The sequence below is a fragment of the Curcuma longa genome, chromosome 13 (assembly GCF_044706935.1).
Source record: "Curcuma longa cultivar G26 ecotype Majalengka, Jawa Barat chromosome 13, ITB_CL_G26_1.1, whole genome shotgun sequence".
In the NCBI taxonomy this organism is placed as follows: domain Eukaryota; kingdom Viridiplantae; phylum Streptophyta; class Magnoliopsida; order Zingiberales; family Zingiberaceae; genus Curcuma; species Curcuma longa.
Window position 1 is genome coordinate 7,744,074 of NC_133873.1, and position 13,360 is coordinate 7,757,433.

General features: G+C 34.1%; 2 protein-coding genes across 2 annotated transcripts; both read right to left on the bottom strand.

Moving 5' to 3' along the window:
- Nucleotides 1–279: 279 nt before the first annotated feature.
- On the bottom strand, nucleotides 280–3,620 carry LOC141843770 (CBL-interacting protein kinase 18-like). The gene is made up of 3 exons (XM_074731801.1): nucleotides 3,462–3,620; nucleotides 753–2,402; nucleotides 280–554 (listed from the first exon to the last, which is right to left on the bottom strand). Exon 2 carries the CDS (start codon nucleotides 2,099–2,101, stop codon nucleotides 770–772), a length of 1,332 nt encoding a protein of 443 aa, XP_074587902.1. The 5' UTR covers nucleotides 2,102–2,402; nucleotides 3,462–3,620; the 3' UTR covers nucleotides 280–554; nucleotides 753–769.
- Nucleotides 3,621–6,645: 3,025 nt separating this feature from the next.
- LOC141844096 (UDP-xylose transporter 3-like) lies at nucleotides 6,646–12,912 on the bottom strand. Its single transcript, XM_074732093.1, has 7 exons — nucleotides 12,525–12,912; nucleotides 11,032–11,216; nucleotides 9,768–9,835; nucleotides 8,635–8,767; nucleotides 8,054–8,215; nucleotides 7,708–7,980; nucleotides 6,646–7,089 (listed from the first exon to the last, which is right to left on the bottom strand). Exons 1-7 carry the CDS (start codon nucleotides 12,643–12,645, stop codon nucleotides 6,976–6,978), a joined length of 1,056 nt encoding a protein of 351 aa, XP_074588194.1. The 5' UTR covers nucleotides 12,646–12,912; the 3' UTR covers nucleotides 6,646–6,975.
- Between the last annotated feature and the right edge of the window lie 448 nt (nucleotides 12,913–13,360).

Below are 13,360 nucleotides of genomic sequence, written 5' to 3' on the forward strand. Positions count from 1 at the left end.
TTAATAAATTGATAAAAATATTTTGATTAAAATAAAATAATTAATTTTTAACGTATTGTAATAGATACTACAACAACACTGAAATAGAATTACCTATTTACATAATTTGAAATGCCCTTCTAATTTTCATAAAGTAAATTGATTCTTCTATGTTTTTTTTTTTAAAAAAAACTAACTTTAGTTCAATTGATTTCTTTTGAGCCTTATGGAATCCAACTACCCAATAATTGCCTAAAACACAATCATTCATTCTACCCTAATAATTGAGACAGAGACAGAGACATTGACAAACTATTCTTCTTAGAACTTTACTTCAAAGCAACAACACAAAACTATTCTTTAATAGTCCTCATTAGATTAAATTTAAATCCAAATATAAAGTACGTAAACATGAATCATTAGTTGGTAGTTGGTACTCACAAACACCTCATAAAATAGCTTCATCTGGCCCACAATCCTCTGATATTTTGGGCAGAGTTCACCATCAGTTTCTCCTTGAAGGGCCCCTAACAGCAATGGATCACCAGCAAGATCTTTGAACTTGTGAGGAATTCCTGAAATGAAATGCATTTAAATGGTTAGATCTATGAGATAACAGTTTCAGAGTATGACAAGTAAACAGACATGATTGATCACTACAACAGCAAAACCGAATTCGATATCTATCTAGCTATATGCTTTATCTTGCGAATGAGTTAAACAGTTTGCAACGAGTTCATAGAACCAAACGACCGTAAGAGTGAAGTGCTAACATCAAATTCGGCGAAGCCTATTGCTGCTGGTGCTCTCCTTGCCATGCCCATACGATGTCGTTAAGAGCCGGTCTGATGTCCTGCTTCCACAGCTTCTGGTACTCCAAGGTATCTCCGTTTGTCTTCTTCATCTCTACCAGATGAAAGAGGGGTGTGACCTCGAAGATCTCTGTGTCAATGGCTAAAACTCCTTTTTTCCCTACCCTGGTTCCTTCCATTTTCATCGTCCCGTTGTCTTTCTTCTTCACTTTTAGGTTCAAGAATCTTGCAATTTCCTCCAATTTCGCGACTATGGAAGACGCGGAATGGTGGGATATGAATCTTGCTTCCTTCTTGTGGTCGGTCTCCTCAAACATGCCAGAAAGATCGAATCCATCTGAAAGAGAGATAAGGTCGAAAGCATTTAGGTTTGTCAACTTCCCAACCTCTGGCCTCTCCTCTATCATGTTGATACTCTGGGAATCTGAAACTTCATTGATCTTGTCTTGATCAGTCTCTTGAGTTTCTTTGTTGTTCCCGTTTGATCCTCCATGGTTTCCCTTTCTAAACCAAGGATTCTCCATAATCTTTGGAATCGTTATCCGTGTAATAGGATTCGGGTCGAGAATTTGTGCAAGCAGTCTCCTAACTTCCAAGGGAAACCAACTGGGACATTTGAATTCTGCCTTTGCAATTTTCCGATACAATTCAATGAGATTTGGATCATGGAATGGGAGATAACCAGCCATAAGAACAAACAAAATCACCCCGCAAGACCATATATCAGCTTTCGCTCCATCATATCCTTTTCTACTAATCACCTCAGGAGCAACATAAGCAGGAGTACCGCAAGTTGTATGAAGTAAACCATCCTGTCTCCGCGACTCTGCAAGAGCACTCAACCCAAAATCTGAAATCTTCAAATTCTCATTCTCATCAAGCAGAAGGTTCTCCGGTTTCAGATCGCGGTGGTAGACACCTCTGCTATGGCAGAAATCCACGGCACCGATCAGCTGTTGAAAATACTTACGGGCGACACCTTCTTTAAGTCTGCCCTTGGCGACTTTGTTAAACAGCTCACCACCTTTGACATACTCCAGAACAAAGTATATCTTAGATTTGGTGGCCATGACCTCGTAAAGCTCTACGATGTTTGGATGCTTCACCAATCTCATCACTGATATCTCTCGTTTAATCTGATCAATAAGTCCAACCTTAAACACCTTCTCTTTGTCAATCACCTTTATCGCAACACTCTGGGAAGTTTTCAAGTCCCTCGCATAGTAAACCTTGGCAAAAGTACCTTTCCCTAACATCCTTCCAACCTCATACTTGCGCATCAACACATTTCCTTTGTTTTCTAATTCCATCTTATGGAAACACAAATAATCTACAGCAGTAAGATTCCCTCACCCTAGAACAAGGATACTTTGTAGAACAAGGGGATATTCACTGCAGTTATCTCAACCGTCTTCTCCAAGGTCGCGGTCTACCACGACGGCTTCTTGAATGTTTCTAACTCCATTGTAAAATCTTGTGTGGAGAACATGGTGGATGTTGTTTTGCTGTCCAATATCATCTAGGATGAACACACAGACTTCAGATGAATCAACAAAAGCATTTTTGTTAGACGAAAATTCCCCTACGGTCAAGCACATCTTTCAGCATTCCCTGAAAGTTATCTTCCAATTATCAGCAGGACATCTTAAAATTTGAAAGAAACTAATAGTTGACAATCAAGGAAAAGGAAACTTATTTACCAGATCTAATCCATAGTAACAACACACAATAGCAAAGGGAAACTACTCTAGAAGTTTTCACAAAGACGGAGCCACGACATTGGGAGGGAGTAAATCAGGAAACAGAAGCTAGTCCACACATGAGAGGGTATTTCCACGACTTTGCTGAGATTCGATTCTTATTCAATTATGCAAATCTACCCTGTGGTGACCAACTCGGCTATGTGCACTCGAATAATGTTTCGATAGAACATGGTTATAATTGAGCAAGCATGATTGTAATGGTAAAGTTGGAATTGTTCTTTTCATGGGACCTCAACAAGGACAATTAAGAGAGGAGGCCTTAAACAACAGGGGACCCTTATAGCAATAGCATAGTCTTCAACTTGCAAGGAAGCATTCATAATGAGGAAGGTCACACAAGAGCAGCAAACATGATAATTTTTCAGTAGAACAATGTATTAAAATAAAGAGAGATTAGAACTGATTCAAATTATTGAAAATGCTAATCATCATGGGAAAACAGAATATTAGCACCAGATATAACAATTAAAGGGAAATACTCGAAGAAACTAATCGGATTTGTTCAAGCGATGAGCTACGAATATTGCATCCATGAAATGAATTGGCAAATGGGAATACTATAAACAAAACTCTTCTCTCATGGAAAAGAAATACCTAAACAAAAAAAAATCCAGAAATTATTGAACAAATCTACTGCAAAATTGTTGTCGAACAAATCTACAGCAAAATATTTTTCTGCAAATGGCCGATCGAACCCACGCACCGTGCTGAGAAAACTAGACAAAAGTAAGCAGCAGAAGAAGAACGGGAACAAAAAGGAAAACCTATTTTACGAAAACCATTTTGGAAAAACAGATCGTCGACGCATCGGGAAATGTTTATGTTCCTAGAGATCAACAACACGAGGATTCGAACACGATCAACGAAATGGAACATCCTCAACCCCGCAATCGAGCAGAATTCTTACCTTTGCCCGCAAAAATTCCTCAGGCGGAGAGAAGAGAAGACCGCAACGTAGCTCCGGAAGATCTGGCGAGAAGATGCAGAATCAAAGCTCGAGGAGGAGGAGGAGGAGGCGATCGCTCGTGTGGACGGAAACCTCGGAGGGCTCGCGACCTCAAGGTTCTTTTTCGGCCTCGCTGTCTCGGAATGCTCGGTAGATTCCTTAATATAGAAATCTATTTTTAGAATTACAAAATGGCCCTTTATTTGTTTGTTATTTACTTATTTTCTATTATTGGTATGGGGAATATTCTTTGGGATATTTCCAAAATGCCTCCCATTCTTTTGAGTTTTGCCATCAATATTTCACAAATGGATTTCAAATCACAATATTTTTTACTTGGATTTATTTACTAGATTTTATTTTTTTTACTTTTATTATAAAATTTTTTATTTCATTTTATTTTCTAGAAAAAAATAAGAAAGATGAGAAAAAATGTTTTTTAATATCTATTTTTTTAAAAAATGATAATAATACAAAAGCAAAAATAAACTTGAATTTTGAAGGGAAAATCTTATGTTCTTTAAATTTGAAGGGTTAAAATGATATTGAGGAATATTCTTAGGGATTTTTCCAAAATGCCTTCCATTCTTTTGATTTTTGCCATCAATATTTCACAAATGGATTTCAAATCACAATATTTTTACTTGGATTTATTTACTAGATTTTATTTTTTACTTTTATTATAAAATTTTTTATTTCATTTTATTTTCTAGAAAAAAATAAGAAAGATGAGAAAAAAATGTTTTTTAATTTCTATTTTTTAAAAATGATAATAATAAAAAAGCAAAATCAAACTCGAATTTTGAAGGGAAAATCTTATGTTCTTTAAATTTGAATGACTAAAATGAAAATGAGGAATATTCTTAGGCATATTTCCAAAATGCCTCCATTCTTTTGAGTTTTTCTATCAATATTTCACAAATGGATTTCAAATGACAATATTTTTACTTGGATTTATTTACTAGATTTTATTTTTTTACTTTTATTATAAAAATTTTTATTTCATTTTATTTACTAGAAAAAAATAAGAAAGATGAGAAAAAAATGTTTTTTAATATCTATTTTTTTAAAAATGATAATAATACAAAAGCAAAAATAAACTTGAATTTTGAAGGGAAAATCTTATGTTCATTAAATTTGAAGGGTTAAAATGAAATGAGTAATATTCTTAGGGATTTTTCCAAAATGCCTTCCATTCTTTTGATTTTTGCCATCCATATTTCACAAATGGATTTCAAATGACAATATTTTTACTTGGATTTATTTACTAGATTTTTTTTTAAAAAAACTTTTATTATTAAAATTTTCATTTCATTTTCTCGAAAAAAATAAGAAATATGAGAAAAAAATGTTTTTTAATATCTATTTTTTTAAAAATGATAATAATACAAAAGCAAAAATAAACTTGAATTTTGAAGGGAAAATCTTATGTTCTTTAAATTTGAAGGGTTAAAATGATATTGAGGAATATTCTTAGGGATTTTTCCAAAATGCCTTCCATTCTTTTGATTTTTGCCATCAATATTTCACAAATGGATTTCAAATGACAATATTTTTACTTGGATTTACTTACTAGATTTTTTTAAAAAAACTTTTATTATTAAAATTTTCATTTCATTTCATTTTCTAGAAAAAAATAAGAAAGATGAGAAAAAAATGTTTTTTAATATCTATTTTTTAAAAATGATAATAATACAAAAGCAAAATTAAACTTGAATTTTGAAGGGAAAATCTTATGTTCTTTAAATTTGAAGGGTTAAAATGAAATGAGTAATATTCTTAGGGATTTTTCCAAAATGCCTCCCATTCTTTTGATTTTTGCCATCAATATTTCACAAATGGATTTAAAATCACTATATTTTTACTTGGATTTATTTCCTATTTTTTTTACTTTTATTATTAAACTTTTTATTTCAATTGATTTTCTAGAAAAAAATAAGAAAGATGAGCAAAAAATGCTTTTTAATTTATATTTTTTTAAAAAATGATAATAATAAAAAAGCAAAATCAAACTCTAATTTTGAAGGGAAAATTTTACGTTCTTTCAATTTGAAGGGCTAAAATGAAAATGAGTAATATTCTTAGGCATTGCTACCATCAATATTTCACAAATGGATTTCAAATGGCAATATTTTTACTTGAATTTACTCACTAGATTTTTTTTACTTTTATTATAAAAAATTTTCATTTCATTTTATTTACTAAAAAAATAAGAAAGACGAGATATATATATATATATTAAAAAATGATAATACAAAAGCAAAATTAAACTCCAAATTTGAAGGAAAATTTTTATATTCTTTAACTTTGAAGGGTTAAAATGAAAATACAATATTCTCGTGTCCAATCAAGTTAAACCCGGTTCGACGGTTAGTACAAACAAGTAGGCCATCTCCCACATGAGTTTGTCCTACAAGAGGCTTAGTCCAACTCACACAAAACAAATAAGGTCTCAATCTCACTACAATAAGTTGTGTCTTTGTTCATGGAATACAATTAGTAAAAAGGATAACCGATGTTCGATTATGTGATGGCTACCTTCGCGTGGGGTATGCTTTGTGATCGATACGAATAATTTGCATTCGGTATGTACTTAGGTTCGATTCACTTGGAAGTTAGAGGAGAAGGTGACGAAACAACTAGACAAAGTTAGAGCAATGAGCAAATTATTGCCCTCATCTTTGTCCCCGAAAAGATTCCTTGATGGCTACCATCTCGTGGAGTGTCCAAAATTATCAAGTGATTTACTTTGTGATAAATTATACGAACAATTTACGATCGATTTGTACTTTGTGATAGATGATACGAATAACTTGCTTAGTTTACTTTCAATCAACCATTGGAAGTCAATCCCATACGAGTCGTATTCTTCTTATTCTTTATCAAGAGGTTCTCTTATGTTCATCTTGGCAAACACATGAAGATCAAGTTGAGAGCGACCTAAATTTATCGGGTGACACGAGAACAACGATTGCTCATTGAGAATGAAGGGATCGTTCATCTTTACACCTTCGATTCTCCTTCCGTAACACCGCAGCAAACTAAACAACCGAAATCTCGCCGGATATCGACAAAGGGGATATCATTCACTCTTCTTTTCTTGCAAGAGAAGAGATGATAACAAATAAGAATCATCACAGCTGCATTTAGTCCTCATACATAGGACCTTTTTGAAGAAGCAAACGAGTAACAAGTTGAACAATAACCAGCTGGTTCTCAGTCCATTTTCAGAGTGTAACCGCAAATCGTTTGAGTTACAAATGTTGCAGAAGAACAATTGGCATTCTCTGCTAATATCCGGTATGAATCTCGATAAGATTCCGCAAGAGAATTTGCGTAAACAAATGCCTTCCAAATCGAAAGCAGAGTCGTTCCCTAACTTGAAGAATGTTGGAGTCTTCTTTTCCGACCGCCACTGCTACACACTAAGAAGAGTTGAGATCTGCAGGTATGATTCTGTACATTGGAGCAATACTCAGGCGCGCAAATCTTTGTCGGAGCTCCAGACTGGTGTTGGCAAAGGACCGTCACTGTTTATTGCAGCTCCAGCTTCAACTCTGATCAAAGGTTCAGATTCGTCGTCTTTCACCTGTGGCAATTTTGGCAAAATTGAAAAGAGAGTAGATTAATGACTCGTAACGTAGTACAAACACAAATCTACGGAGAACTTCTCCGCGGGTGTACTCAGTTCTTCATCTCATATATCATGATTTTTATGTATCCCGCGGTTTTCTATAACGAGTAGTGCAATTTTTCATCTACTTCAGTTTTTAAAACTATACACTATGGTTTTTTGATCAGATGCTAAAGAACCAATGTGTGCTATGAACTCGAGTGTGATCCAACGACACGAAAGGGCATTATCCGGCACCACGGCTACTAAGAACAGTGATCAAGGCAATGAATCCTAATATACGCTATGCTATAAAAGCTGGTATTTCCTAATCATGGCCGATGCATATACCTTTTGGTCTTATGTTGCCGAAATCCTTAAAAATTGAAATTTCCCGACTTGCTTGCTATCTTTTAAAAGTCATGTTTTGTGGTAAGGCTCGTGCTTAGGCAACTGTCCCAAGAGTAGATTAGATGGAAAATACTTATTAGTCGAAGGGATCGATAATTGATTGATGCTGGAGTAAGAATCATGATTACGCAATGTTGGTAGAATCAGGAAATAAAAAGATCATCAGAAATATAGAAGGCGTACCTGTAACATTTGCGATGACGCTTCACGAGCTTTTTGCTGGCCCTCAATTGTGCAGAAATAAGAATACAAAACCATACCGACAATTGCAACTGAGATCCCGAATATATTTCTCCAACTGAATGGATCATGAAGTAGGACATAACCAAATGTCAAAACCAAGCATGTTTTGAGATGACCAAGAACTTGATACGTCACAGGCGATGTCCTTCCGATCACAAGAAATGTGCTGAAGTTGACCGAGACTGATATTAGGCATGAAAGCACAATGAAAATCTACAAGCAGAAAATGGAAGCATCAGACGAGAACTGCATATGTTCACATAGAAACTTGAAAGAGATCACTTACCGTAACTTGAGGAGTGTAGTTGAATGCAAACACATTCTGGTTTGTCAAGAGCCCATCAAGAAATGGACCGGATACAAAGAGCGTTAAAGCTTGATACGGAACGGATTGATACAAAAGTTGTGTAGAAGAGACCTTGAACTTCTTTTGTATTGTGTTTGTCATCTGAAAGCATCTGATTAAGGTTTAAAACAAGAATAGAAAAACCTAAACCAATCAGGAATATTATGACTGATTTGTCCCCAACTGATGGCTACAGAAAACATTAGAAACATACAGATGTACCACAATGTAAGTCATCCTGATATTCCTTTATATTCAAATACAAAACAATTCCAAAAGAAAATCTGTTGTGGATGGAAAAACTAACAGTAAGATTATGTTTCATGTTCTGGCTTCCTATGAAAATTAAGCAATCTGATCATTCGAATTGTGAAATCCAAGACTAACCATTTTTGTTATAATACATTAATTACCCAAAAAGGAAAATATGTATAAACTAAACGGTGAACATCATTGCAAAAAGTTCAGTGACTGAGTATTATAATTCATTAGATTCCCACATGGAATAAAGAAAAGGATACAATTTGTGCAATGCAAGTTGTAACAATTGCTAGGAGAGATAATACAGATCCAAGCAAATTAAGCTGCAGATCTGTCACAGTTGCGATTCCAACACCGAATAGGAGGACAGAAAGTGAGAGTTGGATACTCCGACTGCAGTACAAAATACAAAATACAAAATAACAATCAATAGAATTATATATCAATCTGATAGACAATCTAGATATAGAAAGGCGAGAATTTGATTTGCAGAAGTTTAAGAAAATGCATCTCTATTCATAATAATATTACAACTGGAAAAAATTATTATATTTTCATGGCACTGCAACTGAGATATTAATTTTGAATGTGAATACAGCAGAATATTAGCTGAGAATGATGATTCAGTCATGAATGAGCTAGACTACAATGTCTAACGAGTAACAACTATGAAGTCTGTGAATGCTTCTTTAATTAAAAAATTGAGTTAACTGGTGTCACTCAAAATCTGTTTTTAAAAGGAAAACAACTATGAAATCAGTAATTGCAACTCAATAATGTTTTCTCTGTGTGTAATCATAGCATTTCATAAAGGAATATTGTTTGAGGGAAAACATTTTCTAAGCAAAATTTACTGTTTAGAGTCCCAGATAAATACTATTTCAGCAATTAGCATAAACTATACATTAACTTACCTGAGAGTTCTTCCAGGCAAACAGCATTCAATATATTTATTCTACTAATGAATTGCCAATCTCAATTAGATTAAAGGCAAGGGAGAAGAATATGGCCTATGTCGAGGTAAGAGGTTATACAGGCAGTCAAAAAGAATTTTCAGAATCTGCTTTTAGTGATAATGTTAGTTTCGAAAATAATGTAGAAATAACATTCACAAAATGTTTCTGATGCCATCAAAATCACAATAAGCCTAATATTATGCTAGTTGTAAAGGGGAAAAAAAAGTAATAGAGGGCATTATTAGCAAGTTTATAACTAAAACATCACATATGTATGAAGTTGTTCCAATTACAGGTGATATCATTCTGAAGGAACTCTACAACCTAAGAAACAGATATAGGGAAATGCTCAATGTAAGAGTTGCAGTGTACTGATTTCATCACTACTCGAAAAAAAAGTTTCAAAGTGAAGAACAAAAGAAAATAAGGAACCACACCTAAACTTCTTTGACAAAAAGGCAGTCTCCAAGAAGACAGTACAAGGAATGATTGCGAGTTTTGTCATCTGCATGGTAAGTCAATCATGTGAGTCAAAACGACAATAAACAGAGAAAATTTTGAGATTCTATAGCAAATACTATTGCAGCTAAAAATGGTTTATGACTTTATGAAACGTCAATACACCAATAGGAATAAGATCACATAATCATCTAAACCTGTTTCCATCAAAAAATGGTGGTTTAATTTTCATCAGTGATCATCAGTTTCAGCATTTAGTTCTTTTGCAATTTATTTAGCAGGTAGAATCTTGCTAATAGTTTCTCATACATGTATGGAATGTGTCATCAACTAAAATCCTTATAAGGTATAGCAGATCATATTTGACAAATACTTAGCTAGTTGCGGCAATGGAAATTAATCTCTAACAAGGATATAAAGAAAATAAACACACTGAAACTGAATCTTCATTCAATTTACATGCTCTGATCAAAGGTAATCCATATTCCGTACAATGAATAGAAAGAGCCAAACCATCTATAAATGGAAGATCAAGAAGAAAGTTGTAAAGAAACTGCTCCTGAATATCACATATGAGTAGCATAGATTCTGAAAAGGAAGTAAATGTATTTGGTTGCTCAAAAAAATAAATCAAGTGACTCGTAATGTCATATAGGATTGAAACAAATGCTAAAAGCAATAGTCCTCCATACTATTATTCCACATCTTGTCCCTAGAAAAGATTGACCTTCTTACTAACTGATTGTTCGGTTCTAAATTACTTTCCCTTATTTAGATCTAGAGATCTACATTCAGTTCCAGTTCCACCACCAAAACAAACCTAATGTTGCAAAATATTCCCTCCTCCAAGACATAAGTTGCCTCAAAAATTTTGTTACAAGATCAAAGCTCATCTAATATTTCTCTGATTGTTAATTTGCTACAGCACATCCATGATTCTGCAATTTAATGTGTTAAGAAATATTCTGAAATCAGAGTCTTTATTTAATCACAATTCCAGTAAGTTAAATCTAAGAGAAAAATGGAAGAATGAAAGTCAAGATTGATACATTGTTTCTTGTAGCATGCTAAACAGAATGGAAAACAAAGCATATGCAAAAGCAATACAACATCTTCAACATTTTAGTAGGAATATACCTTGATTCTGATTCAAGCATATATCTAAATGGATTTTAAAAAAATTTAAGAAAATGTCAAGATGTTTACGATTGTATGACTTATTATTAGCAGAATCATATGTACCTGATAGAAGCCAACAGAATTGAAGCCTAAGCTTAAATTTAATAGACCTATGGAGATTCCGTTGAGAATTCCAAAACCCATGACAGCCTTCCGATCAAAAGCTTTGTGCTCAAATAGTTTTAGCAGCAATGCCACATGAAGAGAACAGAAGGTAACCAATAGGTGCCAGCTTGTCAAGGTAGTAGCTGACAATAACAGAGAATATATGCTTAATAGACTATTTATCAGCAAATATTTAGTAAAACAATGTGCAGCTTATTTTATGAAATTTGACAATTCTTTTGGTGATTATCTTCAGCAATTCAGACAATGCAAAGTACAGTAACATTAAGATCCAAATAAATCTCGGATTTCACATACTTATCCTTGAGATAAATATTTCAATGATATCAGATCATCCATACGAACTTCTAGGGTTCCATGATATCAAGGAACAGAGGGGTTTGAAGAATGCCTGACTTCCAACCATATTGTACAAGAAAATCAACATGTATAACATTTGCAACCAAGATCTTGTCTTCATTTTCAGATTAAAAACATTTTCTTCCATTATTGTGTAGACAAGTATATAAAATCATCATCATCTAGCCGTGGTAGTCCTAGTTATTAGGGTTAGGCTACATGGAAGTTTTCCTTTCATTGAACCCTACACAAGGTCATATTACTCTGACAATGGAGATAGATTAAGACAACATTTTTTAACGACATAGAATTCCTGAAGAATAAAGAATGGGTGCAGCATATTCCATTTCATATTTGACTTTCTATTAGAAAAAGGCAAACTATTACATTTATATATAGCGCTATAAAATCTCCTAAAATACAATGCTCAAGTCGGTCAAGTTTCTTAGCCTCTGAATATTAATATTTGTAATAAGAACATAACATAGTTTGTTCCATCTTTGGATCAAATGTACAAGTGAATCCAAAGAAAAATGATCACTGAGCTTAGCACTTTTCCATGTAATGTTAAATAAATCTATATGCTCTTCAAATGGAGATGAATCATTGTAACTGAATGTGCTTCTTGTGAAAATTCATGGTTGGTCTTCAGAGTTTCTTTTACCATTACTATCTAAAAATTGTAATCCCAAGTAAAAGACAGAAAAGTACAACAACCTAAGAACTGTAGATATGTCATGAATTGAAAACCCAAATGCTCCATTAGCTCAATTTTGCGCAGATTGAGCTCCTTACATACTCATATTAAGTAACTGTTTCTTACTGTTAAGAAATTGTCATAAAACTTTTAAGGAATCACTATAAATGAAAAACAAATGATTCCCAACACTGAAAGTAATGAGGCGCAAAATAAACAGAATCAGCCACCAGAGGATCTACTTTTGCCTGAATTTAACAAACCTATAAACATACAATAGACTGCATGAATGGAATCATCTCCAACCGAGGTATGTAAGCCACAGGTCGCTCTCAATCATAAATATAAGGCAACGAAGAAAGAAGTAGAAGAAATGCATGATCAGATCACATACCGAATATGAAGCCAAGCGAGCTCATCAACGCCTTGTTACATATCACAATCGACACCGACGATACCACCGACAAGCTCAGCGCGCCGACGGTCCCCAACTGGAACCCCCCGAGTTCGCCCATCTCTTCACTCCTCGATCCACGAAACCAAACCGCCCGCCGTCAAGCAACCTCCAGAGCCCACGGGGAAGATCGCTCACCTCATTCCTCGGAACCAAGACGAACCGGTCGCCGAACTTGCAAAATGCAAGGGTAAATCCCGCGCTGGACGACGGATCTCGCGACGGAAACGTCAGATCTGACGAAGGGTCCGACGAGGAGCCTTCTTCCCTCGATCCCTCGCGATTGCCGGCAGGCCGAGGGACGACGGGCGGCGACGCGACGATGCTCCTTCCCTCTCTCGCTTCCGATTTTTCTCTTTCGTTGGGTATAAATATACACGCGAAAGAAAAGACGGAGAAAAATGGGGATGAAAATTAGAGTATATATAGTTACGGAAATTGTTAAGAAAAGAAAAATATCTCGACAATATTTTCCATACTAAATTTGACCAAAATTAGTATAATAAAAATATAATTTTAATTAACATTAAAATAATTTTAACTAAAATTATTTAGAATAATTTTCATCAGCTTTTGACAATACAAATTATTGAATGAAAAATATAAATGTTTGCTTTTAAAATTATTGAAATTGTTAAAATGATATTATTATTATTTGATAATATAAATAATCAGTCCTTAAAAACTAATTCATAGGTGATCGATTTGGTCTTATATAAAATTTTCATCAATCATCAAAGTTAAACAATCCAATTAATCTTGGATGATAATGGTTC